The sequence below is a fragment of the Mchenga conophoros genome, linkage group LG3, assembly GCF_057382185.1.
Source record: "Mchenga conophoros isolate Kocher_MC1m ecotype Shallow Benthic linkage group LG3, M_conophoros_male_GT1.1, whole genome shotgun sequence".
NCBI classification, from domain to species: Eukaryota; Metazoa; Chordata; class Actinopteri; order Cichliformes; family Cichlidae; genus Mchenga; species Mchenga conophoros.
Genome location: NC_140528.1, coordinates 62,859,969 through 62,878,807, shown reverse-complemented (window position 1 = coordinate 62,878,807; position 18,839 = coordinate 62,859,969). Strand labels below are relative to the sequence as shown.

General features: G+C 42.3%; 1 protein-coding gene across 2 annotated transcripts in view; it reads right to left on the bottom strand.

Moving 5' to 3' along the window:
- rin1b (Ras and Rab interactor 1b) overlaps positions 1–18,839 on the bottom strand; it is a 43,977-nt gene that overhangs the window by 11,467 nt on the left and 13,671 nt on the right. Inside the window, exons 1-8 of one of the 2 annotated variants that reach the window (XM_085266254.1) lie at positions 10,902–10,969; positions 10,615–10,758; positions 10,101–10,215; positions 8,291–8,363; positions 7,837–7,928; positions 6,996–7,168; positions 6,510–6,794; positions 5,814–6,369 (exon numbers count right to left, since the gene is read on the bottom strand). In XM_085266254.1, coding sequence (XP_085122380.1) covers positions 5,814–6,369; positions 6,510–6,794; positions 6,996–7,168; positions 7,837–7,928; positions 8,291–8,363; positions 10,101–10,215; positions 10,615–10,758; positions 10,902–10,958 — 1,495 coding nt within the window. In that variant the 5' untranslated portion in view covers positions 10,959–10,969. Of the gene's footprint in view, positions 1–5,813; positions 6,370–6,509; positions 6,795–6,995; positions 7,169–7,836; positions 7,929–8,290; positions 8,364–10,100; positions 10,216–10,614; positions 10,759–10,901; positions 10,970–18,839 lie in introns of those variants that run through there. The other variant, XM_085266262.1, reaches the window with a different exon arrangement.

Below are 18,839 nucleotides of genomic sequence, written 5' to 3'. Positions count from 1 at the left end.
ATCAACACCCATGCTGCAGCGCAGTAACAATCCTGATGCTAATGGATTAATGAAATCAATTAAAATAATGACCTCATTAACCTTGCTGAAATTTTAACCAATTTTCAAGTGGTTCGGTTTAGTATTTGTTCCTGATTTCCCATGAGACCCCACGGCTGGCTCTGCATCCCAGCCCACTGCCACTCCATTTACAAAATCCTGGAAATGTCTAAGTGGGGGGCGGGGGACCATTAGGGACCGTAACATTTTATCTACATTTATTTTAACGATTACTGCTCTCAAATACTCAGCCATCATCCAGTGACCTGCGATAAAGTGCACATAAAGTAAAATTACCTTCAGAAAACAGACAAATATATGAAAATACATAAAAAAAATTCCAACAAATAACATTGGCTTGATTTTTTTTAATGATCTCGCCCACGCCGTGTCAAGTCCCATTGTCTGGTTTCAAATTAATATTTAGATTATTTATTTAGAACCTTCATTTAGAGGAAAATAATAATTCAAATAGCAATGGATCTGACAAAGTACGCTTAATGGAGCGATCCACAGAAACACAAATTACAGCCTTAAAAGGTTTAACTACTAACACACATTACTTACAGAGCGTACTGTACTTGACTGTGTGCTTTCTGTTTTGCCTCACATCATATAAAATCAGATGTGCTTTGGATTCGGGAGATTATTGCTGAGCGAAACGTTGTTCAAACTCTTCTGCTGTAGTGCAGAGTGAGTGTTTGTAGAAACAGCTCCTATTTTGCATGGTCACATTAACCTGAAAGCGACCCTCCCTGCAGTTCACCTCCCGGCACAGTTTTTCCATTAACCCTTTTCTCAGAGCACAAACCTTTGCAGAGACACAGGAATCGTTTCAAGGTAACACAAATCAAAGTGATCAGCAGTCCTCCTCTGGCTGCAGACTGAGACTGGGATTTGTGCCTGCTATTCTTAGTCAAGACATAGTTACAGCAGCACATAACTGCTCCAAGAAAAAAATGTCTAGACTGTCATTTCGATCATCTCTCATCGCTTTGGGCGTGTTAAAGCCTGGGAAGACTGAAGGTGGTGAGATACCGTGTAAAAAAGATTAAAAAAACAAACAAACAAAAGGCGATCTACAACCTTCTGACAATTTATTGTGAACGCTTATTTCCATCATTGAAAGTTACAAATTATTAGCAGGTAGAGCTAAATCAAAATTTTTTAGTTATTATCTCAAAATTGAAACTTCAGTTTTAGTCGAATTTTTGAGTCTTTTTAGTGGCAGAAACAAGTTTCCACAATTTATGGCAAACATCCTGGCAGTTTTGATTGCATAGTATCATTATAATTAATAATAATACCTTCTTCAAAATGATGTCCGCCCACCCATCGCAGCTATAACAGTTTCAGCTCTTCTGGGAAGTCTTTCCACATGGTTTAGGAGTGTTTGTGGGAATTTTTAAACATTCTTCCAGAAGAACATTTGTGAGGTCAGACACTGATGTTGGACGAGAAGGCCTGGCTCTCAGTCTCCAATCTAATTCATCCCAAAGGTGTTTTTTGGGGCTGAGGTCAGGACTCTGTGCAAGTCAGTCAAGTTCTGTCAAAGCACACTCATTCATTCATGTCTTTATGGACCTTGTTTTGTGTACTGGCGCAAAGTCATGTTGGAACAGGAAGGGGACATCCCCAAACTGCTGCCAAGGTTGGGGACATTTAATTGTCCAAAATGTTGGACATGTTGATGTGCTGAAGCATTACGCGTTCCTGTGCGACTGAACCTTTGACTACTACTTCATGGCTCAGTTGCTGTCGTTCCCAATCGCTTCCACTTATAATACCACTAACAGCAGTGAGGAAATTTATTAACTGGACTGGTTGCACAGGCGACGTCCTATCACGGCTTGTAGAAGCAGTCTGCAGGCCTAGGTGTTCGATTTTAAACACCTGTGGTCATGGATTTAATTTGAACAATGATTTGGATGGGTGAATGAATACTTCTGGCAATACTGTGTATTCATTACATAAACTAGGGATCCCAGAAACTACAATAGTGGCTCTAACTAGCAGCAGGCATAAGCTATACTTTCTCATCTTTGTTAGTTTTTCTGGGAACTCCTTTGTATCTCCCAGCCAATTTTCCACCTCGCTTGCACAAACCTGGCTCCCTCCTCGCTCTAGTCTCGCCTGCTTACCCACAATTCTTAGAGAAGTGCTTCACAGATGTCACAGAACTGAAATAAGGGTAAACCTTAGCTTTCTGTTCAGCAGGTCCTCACTTACATTCCCCTAAAGATAAAACACGCTTTAAAACCTGCCTCCAATGAAGAAACGAGCATATTTCTGCAAATGTTAAACGACCCGTTTAAACCTCCCTGATCATGTAATCAGAAATGACATTTTCTCATCCTCTGAAAAGCTCAGGAGTGTGTTTATTTTTTTGTTTTGTTTTGTTTTTCATTTTGTTTTGGGGTGACAACAGTGAACTCGTGTACATGTAACGGTTCACATGCGAGCCTTCCCTTACACGTGTAAAAAACACACACTCGGTGGTTCTCCTGCAGTCAGTGGGCAGTCCTGACTAAGTGGGTAACAATTCTCCAGTGCACACTGTTTTTCCACTCATCATCAATATCCTCCACTCCCTCCTCTCCATGCTTCATGTTTCCCTGCTGCATAATCCTTGAACATCTCCCCCATCTACCTCACTATAGCACTCCCCCTTGTGATCAATCATTCCCACCCTCTAGTCTCTGTTTATCCACCTCCCTCTCTGCTCCATCTCTCTCTCTCTCACACACACAGCTCTGGAGAGTAATAGATTACATGTAATGTGATTACAACCCAGGTACAGAAAAAAAGCTGACTTTTTCTTTTCTCTCTTTTTTCCCTTTTATTTTTTGAGTTGTTACTCACAGTTCAGTAACTGATTACATTTTCAAAGTAACCTGCCTATTTCGATCTCTCCCTCCCACCCTCCTCTGAATCGTGCTGCTCTTCAAGTGAGCGTGGGACTGTGATATCTTTTTATGATAAACGAGGGGGAGAAAAAAAAATGCAAATGCCTCCCACCGACGCAAAGCGAGATAAATCAAAATCGCAGCGCAGGAAGGAAGGAAGGAAAGGGAGGACGGAAGGCAACGGCCGACCGCTCTCCCCTGAAGCCTCTGAAGCCAGGCAACCATCCGTCATCACACATTTACACACAAGCACACGCACCTGCGAGCGCAGACGCTCGGCCACACACAAAGCAGTCCAAACACGACCAAACCTACGCAGAGGAGCGTGTCAAAAGATCTAACTAGAATGCTTCCAGAGTAACACCCTGCGATGTCTTTACAATAATGAGACGAGTCCCGCTTTGAATGCTATGGATGTGAGTGCAGACGCGTCGGGCCGGGCTTTCCTAATGCTATTTTCTAAATACCAGAGACAATATGAGCTCCACTGAATGAGACTCTACCCCCCCAACCGCCCCCTACGCAAACTACTTTGTGTTGACAGTGCCTTTCACTGGAGCCCGAGCAGCCCACCATTTATCAGAAAAGGCTGTCTGTTTCCACAGACCTGCATCCTCTGGCACAGTGTCTATTGAATCACTGTTTTCTAATAGTACAGTTTGTTGGTTTTTTTGCTTTGTTTTACACATTTCTATCTCTCCTCGGTCCCTCGGTGCACTCACCATCGCCTCCTTTTTTAAATGTGATAAACCAATCAAGCATTCATATGAGAAAGGGTGGTGAGGATATTGTGCTCAGACTGTGATCCAGCACAGTCAGCTAAATTTGATCGAATCCTTCCCTCGGCGAAGCAAACTTACTTTGAGCTCCTCTGTGGCTCAAACTGAAAGATACTGAATGTCGTACAATCATGTTTAACTGTTTAGTTTTGCTTTGAGGTGTGAAGCGCTTTTGAAGATACATGTTAAGGAAGTGAAAGGATTGAACAGTCCTATCAGAGCGGGGCTGCCAGGGGGGAGGGGTGGGGAGGATCATCCACACCAATCAGATTATTGACAAAATGACCGCACTATAGAAGCAGAGGACCAGCAGTGCAGTACCAACTACAGCACTGAAAAGACTCACAGTTGAATGGATAACACTGATCATCTCACTAAAAGGAAATTTAGCCTTTATATGGATGTTTTGTGAGTTTTTGAGGCCCTCTTCTAATCAGGGTGTGTGGCTTTATCTCCACATGGGGGATCATCATGTATGAAATCACAGCCAATCAGTTCTCTGGAAAATAGCATCACCGTTCCTGGAAGATCCTTCAGACCTCTGTTTGTGGACAGTTGGAGGGTCTAAAGTTTTTTAATAGAGCGTGAAGTCTCTGTGTTTCAGTAACTGATACAGATTCTTAGACTCTTTCTTTTAAAACTGACTACAATTTTTCATCAATTTTATTGCTCTATAAGCATCAAGATATGATTCTGAAATGGGAAACGGATGTATACTTGTGGACTTTATATCAAATCCATGCCGCATTTTTTCTTTACTTGCTCAGAGAACATTAAACCCCTTTGGAGCAGCAGGTGATAAAGTTGTGATATTGAGAAGTCTGTTAACCCACGCAGACGGGCTCTCCTTCGTGTCTTTAAATAGATTAAACTTTGTGAATATTGTCACTCTTTACTTACTTTTAATCCTAAACTACCGTACAGAGTTTGTCCTCTATCTCTCTCACACACACACACACGGCTGATTTGTCTGTAGCAGCTGTGTCACTTTCAGCCCATATTGTGTGTGTAACCTCTTCATATGTTTTTTTGTAATATTGTAGTTTTATCTTCCTTCGTAAAAATCCTCCACTCTGCTGCCTGCACTGTTATCCATGATTATGATCAGCAGGATGCTGCCAACACCAACCCGTTCCTGTGAACACACTTGTAGCTAGATTGATAAAGCCTGGTTTAACTCATTGAGCTGATAACGACCTTCGTGTGATTGCTTATCCTGATCGCCAGTGTAAGAATAAGTGAATCCAGATAATAGAAAAAAATGGCACAGGTCTAGCAGACTAGGAATGGATGATCTGATATCGTCGTTTTGGTGTTGTTCCTGGAACAACATTTACTATTTTGTTCCAGGATCAACATTGCAAGTGACCAATCACATTGTTGTGACGTTATTCTTTGGCGCGCCAAGCCATTCGTGCATTTATGAAATTCCAATGTTGCAAGGACAATATCAATTCTGCTTACTGTTTATTAAAGGGTCAGGGTCAAGGTCCGTTGATTGGCGGACAGAGGCGGTTTCTCGCAGCTTAAGTACAGTTTTTTGTTTTACGGCAGTTTTTCCCGAAGTCGCAAAAGTATGATGTCACAACATTCTGATTGGTCACTTGCAATGTTGATCCTGGAACAACATTTACTATGTTGATCTGGGAACAACACCAACATGACGATATCAGATCGTGCGACTAGGAATACCCCACCATGGTAAGAGCAAGTCCAGCAGGACAATGCTCACGTCTTCGAACTATGAGAACTGACTTCACCTCAAATTCTCTACAACAACATTCAATCTGTGCAATGAGCTCAAAACAATTCGGATCCACAGAGGCCACTCAAAGCAACCATCAGGACACCACAAAACACCCTCAGGAGGAAACTGAACTAAAAAATACTTCATGTTGAATTCCAGTTATTTTAATTTGTGTAACAAAGTAAAAACTAAATGTTCCTCAATGGAATAAGATTCTGCTAATAAACCTGCTCCAGCTCCAGCTTAGAGAAATTTCAAAAACACAGATCAAACTATGTTTTAAATGCACCGTGTTTCATATCAGAGTGTATTTGCATGTTAATTATGTTTGCATTTGCTTACCCTTCTCGTTCTCTGGCACCAGGGTTTCAATGGGAGGCTCCAGCTCTCCGCTGTCCAGCAGGCAACACTTTGCCTGGGACAGAAAGAGGCGCAGACCCTGCAGAAGCTGCACGGAGGTCACGCGTGATGAGGACGATGCCGAAGGCGAAGACGTCAGGGATTTGAGCACCTCTCTCTGCTCTAGGAGGAAGTCCTGAATGATACCCCCGAAGATTGAGCGCCTGTCTCTGGACAGCTCTTCCACCAGCCGGGTGAGCCGCTTGTCTGGTGCAAAGAAGCACACAAATGCCTCGCTCATGCGGTGCAGCCCGCCGCGACCTCGAGAGCGCAAGAGTGGCGGGCGATGGTAGGCGTGCATTTGGGTTTGGGACATGCTTTCAGGTTCCGTGTCTGAGTCATGGTCCTCATCCATACTGCTGAAGGAACTGCTGCTGTCGAGCTCAGCCAAAGATGGAGCCGGGCGGCGCTCCATGGCCAGAAGTGCCACCTCGATGCCTGGCTCCTCAGCTGGGCCAGACGGCTGGGGCTTCGGAGGCTCCTCCACCTTGGGAGATGTCTTGAAGAGAGGAGAAGTTATTGCATGATGTGAAAAGCGACATATTTACTATAAATCAAGACAGAAAGGAGGTGTGCTCACATATCCGTATCAGTATAAGCATGCTTTGACGTGCAAATAAAGATCCTGACTCTTATTACTTGTGGCACATAGACAGACATCAGGTCATCCTCCTCAGCAGATCCAGGTGAAACAGCAGGAGTTCTCCTCAGGACGCCTGCACCGGCGTGAACTCTCCTCTGTGGGTTGTCGTTGGTCTTGTTCAGCCTTTCTGACCCACCAGGTTGCTCAACTGAAAGGGGAGGTGAGTAGGAACCAACCCCCTCGAGGGACAGATTCATGGAGGACTCAGAGAGCCGGAGCCGCATGCTGCGCTTGAAGCGGTGCCGTTTATTGGAGGCACTGTGGTTTGTGAGCTGTTGCTGCTGTAAAAAGGGAGGAAATGGATTCAAGGGTAGATTGATGAACTGTTTATTTTTCTATAAGTGATTATCTATAAGAGTAAAGTGCAGGGTGTAGTTATTTATCAGTTGCAGGGACGCTTCGATTTAGAGCACTTGTAGAGGCCAGAAAAGCACCAACGGGTGTCCTTGAAAGGTCTCAGAGAAAGCTTCTAAGCAACTAACCTTGCAAACCTCCAGCTGCAGAAAGAGCGGGTTAATGAAGCACAGTTTGCCTTGTGTGCCCCTTGACAGCAGGGGACATCGGTCCTGGACCCCAGTCTGGGCCTGACTGGTGGATGCAACTGGCTCCATCGGTCCATTTTGGATGTCTGAAGCACTCGGTGAACTCCAGAAGTCTAATTGAAAAACCAGGAGAGGGGAGATAACTTAAATATTTGAGTAAGTCTTTATTGTACTTTATTTTACAAGTGTTTAAACAGCGTTCCCATTTTTTAATGTTTCACCTGCTTGAAAACTAAAACAATACACAGCACAACACACAACATTAACCTGTGTTTTTTTTACTGCAAGCTGATCCAGAAGCAGACTGATTTTGGAGAAGCATGATGAGAAAGAGTCTGGTTATCACTTTTCGCAATGAAGTCACACCCCACTGCACTACAGAAGCATGCCGCGCATTTAAAAATAGACGCAAGCTGGCAGCCACCACTTTAGTCAGCTATTACTTTACTCTCTCATTCTCTCAAACTTTGGTTTTCTGTCAGCGATCTCGTCCTGAACACATCTTTAAAGTCCTTAAATCTCATTTAGGTTCAGTGTTAAAGGGGGAAAAAACCCTCAACAGCCCCACCCCCACCTCTGGTTAGTGAATTATGAGAGAGTAGGACAAATAGGAAATACCTTATGGTAGCAGCTCTGTTGGGCTGAAGTATTTAGGCAATTTAGACAATTAGACAGGCTGACCCAAAAATGCTGATCTACGTTAAGTAACACTTATTATTTGGAGCAAGCGAATGTACCTGCTGCTGCAGTTTATTTTTTAAAGAGGCCACCAGTGACCGACCTTGTCCCATGTGTGAGATGGCCTCCAGCTGCCTGTGTGTTGACGCTCTAACGATGGCATCAGGTAGCTGCAGAGGCAAAGGCAACACATCCCTGCAGATCAAAGAAAAAAAAAAGTTCAAGTTTGACGATATGTGAGATCAGAAAGTTAAAACTAGACACAGTCAATTTTACTACATGCAAGGAAGTCTGTGGACAGCTAAAAATTACGGGAATAAAACTGGTTTTAAAAACCAGTGGGCATCAAGATGCAGAAGAAGATTTAGGACCCAGCGTGCAAAGACTTTGCTCCCATTTAGGTGCAAAGGCATTAGGGGAGATCTGCCACTTCTGTTAAGAAATAAGATTTGGGCATTCGGCCATCCATAGTGAAGTGAGGACTCTGCATAGGCCAGTGAGGTTGAATGTTAGCAAGAAGAATGATTGAGATTTATTATCAGTTATAATATTATTACCTGCTGATACAGTAGAAGGCCACCAGTCGACACAAGTCAGGGAAGCTGAGTGCTGAGCTCTCCAAGGCGAACGCTGGTTATACACAGACAGAGTTTGATTGACAGCTAATGGGAGCAGTGGGACACTTGTTCAGCTTTAACAGGAAATGTGCCAGTTGCAAAAAAAAATCTGGAGGACCCATCCTCTCCGGCCCACATCACTTCACCGAGAGAGTGTCTGAGCTGCACTGCGCCACAAACGCTGACTGGGTTGTCAACTCTCACACTTTTGACATGAGACACCTGTTTTCAGTCTGTCTCACACTCTCATGCTGTCAAAACAAATCTCGCTCCAATTAAGAGGAAGCCACGAAAAGAAGCCTTTATGAAAAGTAATCCATGTTAAACAGGCTTTCTCTCGACAGTCTGAACACCAACATCACAGAAAGCACCAGACTGCAGTTTAGTTCGTTTAGTTAGTGGATGCACACTTCGCCAAACTTCACCAACCTCACAGATCGACTTTCGTGGATGTTGAGTTTTGCCTCGTTTACTCGACTCTACATTTTTCATCTATTACACATTGAAATTCCTACAAGAGAGCAGAAAATCACTGTGATGAGTTTGTAGCAGGTTTGACCTTCACCAGTAATACATGTAATCCATTTCTGACAAGCCTTTAACAGAAACTAAAGTTTACTTTGTTTTATTGATTTATTTGATTATTGGATTTATTTAATGAACTTTTCTCTGAGTTTATTGAATATCTGCTGCATTCAACAGCAGCATGATCCATTCGAGCATCTCAGAGAGCAGTGCAGCCATCCTCTGTAAAGCCATTTGTTTTGCTCTTTTTAACAGATTGATGTGTAAAGTAAAAAGTTTTCTCGTTTATTGCTTTTTGAAGTTTGAAGTTTTTGAAGTAGCAATGATTTGTATCATTGTACCACCTTTCTGCTCTATTACGGGTCCCTACTTCAATTTTTTTTTAGCTCCATCTCACCCTAACCCAATATTCTGTCACACCAACTTCAAACATGTCCTTCTTCACTACAGCCATGAACCTCCTCTGAGGTCTTCCTCTTTTCCTCCTGTCCAGCAGCTCTATATTCAACATTGTACACTATCCTTCTTCAGCACACATCCAAACCGTCTCGTGCTTGTCTATCTTAACATTTTCAACTCTGCTTCCTGTGCTTTTGTCAGTGCCACTGTCTCCAAACCATACATCTTGTTGTAAACCTTCCCTCTTACTCTTGCTGCTATCCTTCTGTCACAAATCACCAAGACACTCGTCTCCCTCCACCCCTCCCTTCACTCTCCTATTGCTTTTTCTGTTGCTTTGGGTATATTTAAACTCCTCCATCTTTACGTCCTCTGCTCCTTGCATGTTCACGTTTCCACCTGTCTCCCTCTGTATTTTCTCTTGTTTTTTAGTCTTTCATTCCCCTTCTTTCCAGTGCATACCTCCACCTGCCCCAGGCCCTCACAACAGATCATTATGTTTTATAAAAAGGCTAATTTTGAATATTACATGTGATATGATGAAATAATTATCAGTTAATTTCGTTTGTGCACATCTAAAAAGACGTAAAAACAAGCCTGACATGGTCTTTTTTTAGAGGTACAAAGATGACAACTTAGTGGCTGTGTAGGTAATTTCTAAAAAATAAGAGTCTAACCCTGCTGTACTCCAACACAAGCCCTCTCCCCCACATCCCCTCGCCCCTGATCTCACTCAGCCTGACTCTTGGCAGCTGTGGATGTGTTGAGTGTTATGTGTATTGCTTCAACTGCAGTTGGCTGATAATTTAGCTTGTTTTATACTCACTGGAGTCCTCCTCACAGATGAAGCACTCCTTAACAGAGGAGGCACTTCTGTCCGCTGTCACCCTCAAACACAGCACCTTCCTCTGGGTAGAGCTGCATTTGCGCACTAGAAATGTCTGTAAGCACAAAAAAAAATCACCGAAAATAAGAACAGAACATTTTTTTTAGTTTTCTCAGGTCTAGGAGCTGATGTCCACTTCATGATTAAGGTTAATTTTCATGGTTTTCAATCAAACACATTTCATTTTAATTAGTGGAGAATTGCAGTTGGCATGAATAGGTTGATTGGTGGTACTTAGATGATGATGTTAATTAAATGAGGACATTTAGACCACCCTCAGTAAATATGAAGCTAAAGCAGGGAGAGCCAGGAATCATATCCACGTAAGATTTTACAAAATCCTGCTTTTATAGTTACATATGTAACCATCCAGTTCATTGGTATGCACAAAAGATTATTCATTATTGTTTTACCTGATTAAATAGTATGAGTAATATGATTGATAGTTCCTCACCCCGACAGGTTCTCTGAGCAGGATGTAGAGGGCAGCTTCTTGGTTGAGTGACAGCTGCAGCCACACAGGATGTGTGAGCAGCAAACGATCCAGGACGCTGAAGGCCCGCTGAGAGCCTCGCTGGGAACTGCCCACCTCCTGCATCTGCAAGACAGATGCAACCAGAGAAAAAAACAAATCAGACAAGCTGTTCCTGTCAAATATTTCAAATTTCAAACTTCAAATCATGATTTTTTTTTTAAGGACAGAAGTTCAAAGAAGCAGATTGTGATACAGCAGCACAGTACCAAGGAGGTTAGCACTGTTTCCACACAGCGGGGATGTCCTGGGATCAAATTCATCATGTGGCCAGATCCTTTCTGTGTGGAGGTAGTAGTTAGGGTGGTTAGGTTAATTAATTAACAAATTGTTCATAAATAATCTGTCTTTCACAGTCCAGTGACAGACTGGAAACCTGTCCAGTGTATACCTCTTCTAGACAGGCTAGACTCCAACCCCTGTGACCCTGATAAAGGTAGGAGGATGGATGTATGTGTTTACTCTCTGCCCCCGTAAAAAGTGATTAGGTTTCATATTTTAATTGCTGTTGTTAGCATTTTGTACCAAGGGAAAAGCTTTGAAATGTCTTTACTTTAGTTTTATTAAATAGTCATGAACCATTTTAGGCTCTATTAAGAAAAGTAAACACATGTTAGACTACTACTGATAATAATGATAACAATAATCTATTTGCTTATGAAGTCCCACAACATCAAGAATCAACCAAATTTGGCACACAGGCACATCTTAGGCCACCAAGTTTTTATCCATATCAGATATTATGATATCATCATGTTGCCTAGCAACAGGCAAAATGACCTATTAGTGGCATTTAAGGATCTAGTACGTTTTAGAAAGGTTTGATATCACGTTAATTACACAGCATTAATGTAATATTTATACCCACAACAGTTGAATTACACATAATATATTATGATGTCACTACACTGCCTGGCAACAAACGAATAAATGACCAGTTTTTAGCTTTTATGTACCTAACATGTTTTTAATGAGGTGTGGTATCGTTTTTATTCCACAACAAAAACATCTCACATATGTCCACAAAAACTGAATTGTTCATGATGAATTATAAACAGCATCATGTTACCTAGCAACCACCTACCAATGGGCTAAAACAACCTATTGTTAGCATTTATGCACCTACCACACCTTATAAAAGCATTTTATCATTCCAGTTTCATGAACAGGCCAAACAATACTGTCGCATGGGCATACAATAACAATAATAATAACAAGTTATTCACATGGTGTGGCCCTTCCCCACCAAAAGCTAGCATGACTCAAGAATCATCTGTGTGGTCCAGCTGCTAGCTTAGCATTAAGCTAGGCTCCAACACTGCTGATGGGACACTTTTAATGTAACACCAGACAAACTATAACACTTCACTTGAGTAGAACAGACTAAGTTGTTAATTATAGTTCAGAAGAATATATTATGAATATATAAAATAGTGTTAAATGTCAATAACTGCATGGTGTTAGAGTGGTGTTAGCTTTTATACCCAAGTCCTCCAAAACCTAATCAGTGTCAGTATGTTTACACTGTTGTCAGTTGTACTTCCTGTCTAATGGTTTGCCCTCATTAGTGTGACCTGTGTTTAGTCTGCAACACCTGTTTCCAATTAGTCATCAGCTTCCGTGGAGTATATAAGCCTCTAGCTGTTTGCTTGCCACCTGTTAGATTATTAATGATTTCTGTTGAAATATGGCTTGACTTTTGCCTGCCCCTCATTTGGATTGTTTGTCGCACAAACTGATTTCCTGTGTATGACCATCGTGTGTTTTCTGGATTGAAGACTTTTATTTCGCCCCAACCCCTCCGCCAGCCCCCTCGCAAGAGTTGTATTAGATTTGTCAGAAAGCCCACATAAAGTCTCAGCAAAGTGTTATTTATGTCGTGCTGTGTGTGTGATTTATGCAGAGTGCATACATTTTTATTTTTTGCATATTTTATAGTGTGCTGTAAAGCTGTACTTGCTTGAGATAGATAGAATTATTAAACAAGAGAAAGTCAAGAGATTGAAGTGGTGAGCCAATTTTTTTCTTGATAAATTATTCATGGTCTCAATTAGAACATATTAGCAATCCATTCCTGAGCTTTGTGGAAGAAACACCACCAGTTTCCTGCCATGTTTTTTTTTAAACTCAATGGCCCTAGCGATGACACTGCAGCTCCTTTAGGCCCGCACCACACTCTGACTTTTACCTGCTGCCTGCCTGTGAGCGGCTTTAACCATCCTCATCCTTTACCAAACTTCACAAATCCTGAACATTTAAAGCAGCTTTACATCCTTCTGTTCCTTCTATAATCTGCCAAAGTCTGCTGTGTTTCACATGCTGCACACCTCTCCTCCTTCTGTCACCACTATAGCAGCATTCCTAAAGAATTTATTGCACTTACACTTTCTAAACAGATTCACCTTTACGTGGACGTGAAGTGAAACTAATTCACTGTTTTTTGGGATTTTTTGTGTTTGCTTATTTTTGGCTCTTTAATGTAAGCTTTCAGTCACAGTGTTACTTTCTCTGTAAGACTGGCTTGCTGCTGGATGTCACACTGTGTGGGCTGCCGGCGAACGCTTGCGAGCGTAGCAGCAGATGGTTGCTATGGCAACCTGGGCCTACACATCCTACCAGGCATTCCCACTCAGTGAAACACCCTTTCTCTAACAAGTTGGAGATGCGTACACACACACACACACACACACACACACACACACACACACACACACACACACACACACACACACACACACACTGTTGGCTGACGGGTGACAGGTTTTTCCGGGGTGCAGAGGTGTTTTATTTCTAGGACGTACTTCTTTCCTTTATTGTTAAGGAAAGTGAAGAAATGATGTTGTTAATGATCATTATATTTCCAGTTCCTCCTTTTCCTTACATCAGACCGCCGAAGCACAGCTCACACACGATCTGTTTCAACGATATTAGTAAAAGCATTATGAATATTGTTTTCCTTTCAGTATCACATTTGAAATTTTCACATTTTTCATCACCTCCTGTCACCTATTACATAACCCTCCCCTCCTCCAGGAGAAACAAGTTCCCAGTCTGCACCCTGCAGGACCATTAACTGTAGATAGCACAGGAAAGGTTAGGAAACAAGTGCAGCACATATCAGTCACATTAGGGTCTGTGTTTTATGATAATAGCCACCTATATAAGATGCTTTCTCTATGTAAGAGGACAGTTTTAAGTGTGTTGTTGTTCTTCTTTAGCCTTTTAAACCCAGAATGCTAGTTTTCCAACACCTGTTAGTATTACTTAGTTGAGTTGTTATTGTAGGGTTACAAATTTAATTTAAATAAAGAAAGCCACTTGTTGCAGAGGTCAGATCCAAGAGTTGAGCTGCTGACCATAAAATCAAAGAAAACATGCTTTATTATCTCAACTATCTTAAAAATACAGACTTCTTTCATTCTGTGTGGGTAATTTTAAAAGACCTTTCCACATATATTGCGTCCATGTGTCTTTAAAAGTGGTGCGCTTTAATCAAAAATCTTTTTCACCATGTTTCATGTTTGTTAATGTTAAAAAAAACGGCTTACCAAATATTTGATGTGGCAGCAGCACCTCAGCTGTCCTGTCTCATAAAGAAGATGGTGGGAATGCAACAGATTAAAGTACTGCATTTAAGTACTAAAAGTCTTGACTCTTTTTTACTTTTTAAATGATCATTTACTGGTCATTTTAAATGTAGATACCAGTAAGAAAATTAAAGCCGAGTGCCTTAAAGCTCGTGAGTCGTGGAAAACATCAGCCAAAATCCCCAATAGACTCAATGAGGCCCAACATCGATGGCTAAGACGGATCTTGCAGGTCTCTTACCAAGACCATGTCACGAATTAAGATGTCCACCACTGGACTGCCACACGTCCCCTCTGTGACATTGTGACTGAGCAATGTATGCACTTTGGAGGTCACATTTTACGCCAACTCCCGCGCTAACTGCCCAAGACTGCCCAAGCAAACCAGACCGCCCCCGTACAACATGGCGAAGGACTTTCGTTGATGATTTACACACCTAAGACATAGCATGGGGTGAGGCCGAAGGAGCTGTAGCTGATCGATTACGCTGGCGGAGATCTGCCACCCAATACGGCGAACAGCGCAGGAGGGTAAAAAGCCTTAAACTTGGATTCCTCTTATTTGTTAAAGGAGGCCAAAATACCTGTGACTACAAACAGTTCTGGCTCCATAGAAGTGAAAACCGACCTCAGACCTGACTGCTTTAAGCACTTCCCTGATGACTTAATGCTCTTAATTGCTTATTTGGGTCTTATAGAATAATATACATGAAATCAATTTTGGAAAATTTGGCCACAAGTTTCAGAAAGGAGGATTATCCAGGATGTCCTCATACATATGGTTTCACAGTAGGATCCGCCCCTCATTTATCACATCCAAAATACCAATATAGGGATGGCAACATCAGCTTGAATCAGACAAAACACAATAAATAGTAATAACATTGTCTTTTGCAACCAGAGGTGTTGGGAAAATGCAGGTGTAAGTACCTCCACTGTTTACTTTACTCCTCAAACCCCTGGTCTATGTCCTTCTGCAGTCTATGCCCTATAACATAGCCTGATCTTAAGGTTTGAGCTAGCTTCCCATCATTAGCCAAAGCTGAAGTTAATAAAATCTGCTATTTCTTGATATTCCCTGTTTCATCGAGCCGTGGTCGGCCATCGGCCATGGCTAAATGTCCACTGTCATAAATTTCAAACCTAATTTCAATCAAGAAAATCCCTTTTTGTTGGCTTGAAATACAAAGACTGCTTTTGTTTACTTCGAGTAGCTATTGTTTCAGAAAATACTGAATTGTGAAGCTGCAAATCTGCCACTGTTATCCTGGCAAGCCTGACGACAGGCAGTTTTAAATGAATAAAACAAAGGATGAATCTTTATCCTTCAAAAAAATAAAAAAAACTCAGACACACTTTACATGTGCGTCACAAGTCAACAAGCAGCATCACTGTAAAAGTACAAGTCATATATCAAGCTGCTTAATGAATAATTACAATTTAAAATACGTGTTTTGTGTGTATATGTGCGTGTTTTTACGACTCTGAGTGGGCTTGGAGAGTCACATCATTGTGTATCTGGAGTCAACCACAGTCCGATGACCCGAACACACGCACGCACACACACACACACACACACACACACACACACACACACACAAGGCCACAAGACAAGCAGAGAGAGAATGAGAGAGCAAGACACAAATGTTTTGCTAGCCATCTCCAGGTCCACCTTACATAAAATGCAGTGCTGCCCACACACACACACACACACACACACACACACACACACACACACACACACACACAGAAAGTCTTATGTAATTCCCTCAGAGAAACAGAGAGGGAGAAACACAAAAGAAAGATAAAAGATAAAACGATGAAAAGAGAAGAGAGAAAAGTCGGCACTGCAAATTAAAGCTTGGATAAGGAAATCACAACATCGGTGGGCCCGCAGCGCTGCGAGCTGGCAGACTGGAAATGTAATAAGCAGAAGGAGACGACGCACGCTGTATATCTAACAAGGTGTTTTTGCACCTGAGGGCAGCAGCTGCAGCATAAGCAGCAGCAGTGGGAGCCCAGCGGGGTAGAGCATAAAGTCTGATGCTGCTGATCGCACTCAGCACTTAACAAGAAGTAGATGAAGAGACAGTTAGGGCAAGGTTTGACTGAAGCAGGATGGGGAGAGGAGGAGGAGGAGGGAAGGAGTGCTGAGCCCAGTAGTGCGATTCAGTGGGGAGTTGTTGAGGATTTTTAGAGAACCTTAAATTATGTTCCTCTTCTGGGAAAAAGGTAGAGGGGAGAAGAGCTTGTACAGTCAAAACTGGAGTGAGTGCTACAGAGGGGGGAAAAGGAGAAGCAGCAGGCTGTTGGTGGGTAATTTGAGCAGGAAACATCAGATTTTATTGTGCAAATAATGACTGACTGCTGGAGAAAACCTGGCTACACCTTTTGGAGAGGAGATGAGAAATTTTGAAAGAAATCCGAGCATGAGCGCGATGCTGCACAGAAGGACTGCGAGCGATGACGGGCTGACGGAGTGACTCAAACCCTGACAAAGGACGATTTTACAACAGATGTGAGAAAACACAGCAGGTGCAATAGGTATCAGTGTTTTGTTTAGATTTTATAGGCAGTGGTGCATCATAAATGGTGTACAGAGATTACATCACCACCTGTCTGTCACTGGACAACAACTCAGGACTCGAGAGAAAAACGGCTTTTAGGGCTGAATGTGAGTAAGTCACATTGTGGGGGATGAAAGAGATTGCTAACAGTGACCAGCTGCTATGCTAGAAGCTCAGCTTCATGCAGATGGTCAACATCATGGCGTCCAGATTTGCAAGATGCAGTTTGTCCGCCTCCACAGCAGCGTCCACTCAGGATGCACAGAAGCACAGTGGCGCCCCCAAGGGATCGAGCTTATTTGAAGACTTCACAGACAATGAACCCAAAAAGCTCTGCTGTGTCATGCATGTGAGGAAGAAGAGTATTGTCAGGTGTGCAAGGCAACTACTGGTTCTACAGCCATGAAATATGATTGGTCTTCTGGAGCCTCTACTCGCCCACCCCCACCCCTCACCAACACCACTGGTCTAGAGTACAGCTGATCTGCAGATGAACAGCGCCATTGGATCTAAGAGTGGCTAGGGCTGTGCATAACACATTTACTCAATGTGAATGGACTCATTACCCTTTAAACATGTCATACAACTATTGTTTTACACCATTATTAGATATTGAAAACAAATCTACATTTCATGTAGATTCATGTTCATTTGAAATATAAATCTGAAAATAAAATAATCCCACATCATCAACAGTTCAGGCTGCTGGTGGTAGAGGTGGTGCAAGGTGTAGGGGATGTTATCTTGATATACTTTAGTGCAAATAAGAATCCTGCCTCAGTAACACCACAGCCTGCCTGAGTATTGCTGCTGACCACATCCATCTGTTTATGACCACAGTGTGTCATCCAGCAGGATAACACACCATGTTACAAAGCTCAAAATATCTCTTGAGCTACCAACCTCCTGAACCACATCCACGTGACGTGGCACATCTATAGTCGCATTAGTGGTGAATAGCGAGTTTGTGTTGCAGTTCACTGCAGAAAAAACATCCAGTGCTCTGCTTTTTTTAAATCGTTTTTAGCGTTATCGTCGGTGTCCCTGGGTCTTTTCCCGAGTGTTATGAATAAATCTTCTTTTTTTAGGTACCGGTTTTATTTTGTTGTATTTATCCGCGACACCTTAAAGGCCAGTCCATGAAAATATTGTCAGACATAAACTGGTCTGTGGCGCAAAAAAGGTTGGAGACCGCTGACATATTTGATTAACTAAAACTTGTGCATCCTTTCTTGCAGCAAACCCCAAGTGTTTGCTTTGACAAATTACCTTCGGTTCCAGTACGGATGAACTTTAGACCTACCTGAGACACAACAAGTAATCCATCAAAGAAAGCCTAGTGTTTTGCAGTCACAAGGAGGGAGAAGATTTAAAAATAAATAACAGAATGTGCGATAAAAACTTAATGTAATGTAACATAAGTAATAACCAAAAAAAGCCCTCCTGAAATGTGAAATCAGGCTGTCCCAGATTGTTGCATGCTGCCCCTTTATTCTCCCTCTTGCTTCACACTCCTGCATTTCCCAGCATTCATTTCAGCAGCCTCCAGAGAACACTCATAAACTTGTTTTCAGCTGAGTTTTATGTGTAGGTGGATGTAGCCATATAATGACAGAGGCAGTAATAGCAAAGCAGCGCAGGCGTCCAGTTAAGCAGAAACCTTCACGATTTACACATCTGCAAGCTGTGATCTGCAAGCCTGATCAGTTATCCCAAATAATGAGATGGGAAATGCTGCTGGTGATTGATGCACTGTCAAAAACGTCAAAGAAAATTCTAAATCATCCGTACAGTACTTCGCATTTTGCCAGCTACTCACAGGGGAAAAAACAAACCCTAATGCAATAAGTCCAGGGAAAGTTAGAGAGGCTCCTGAGACGGCAGCAGAGGAGGAACGAGGCGGAAACTTAAATCTCAACAACCCACCCACTTTTCACTGAGCTGATGCAGCTTCAGCTTCTGCCACACCGAGTGAAATCCACCGAGTTCTCAC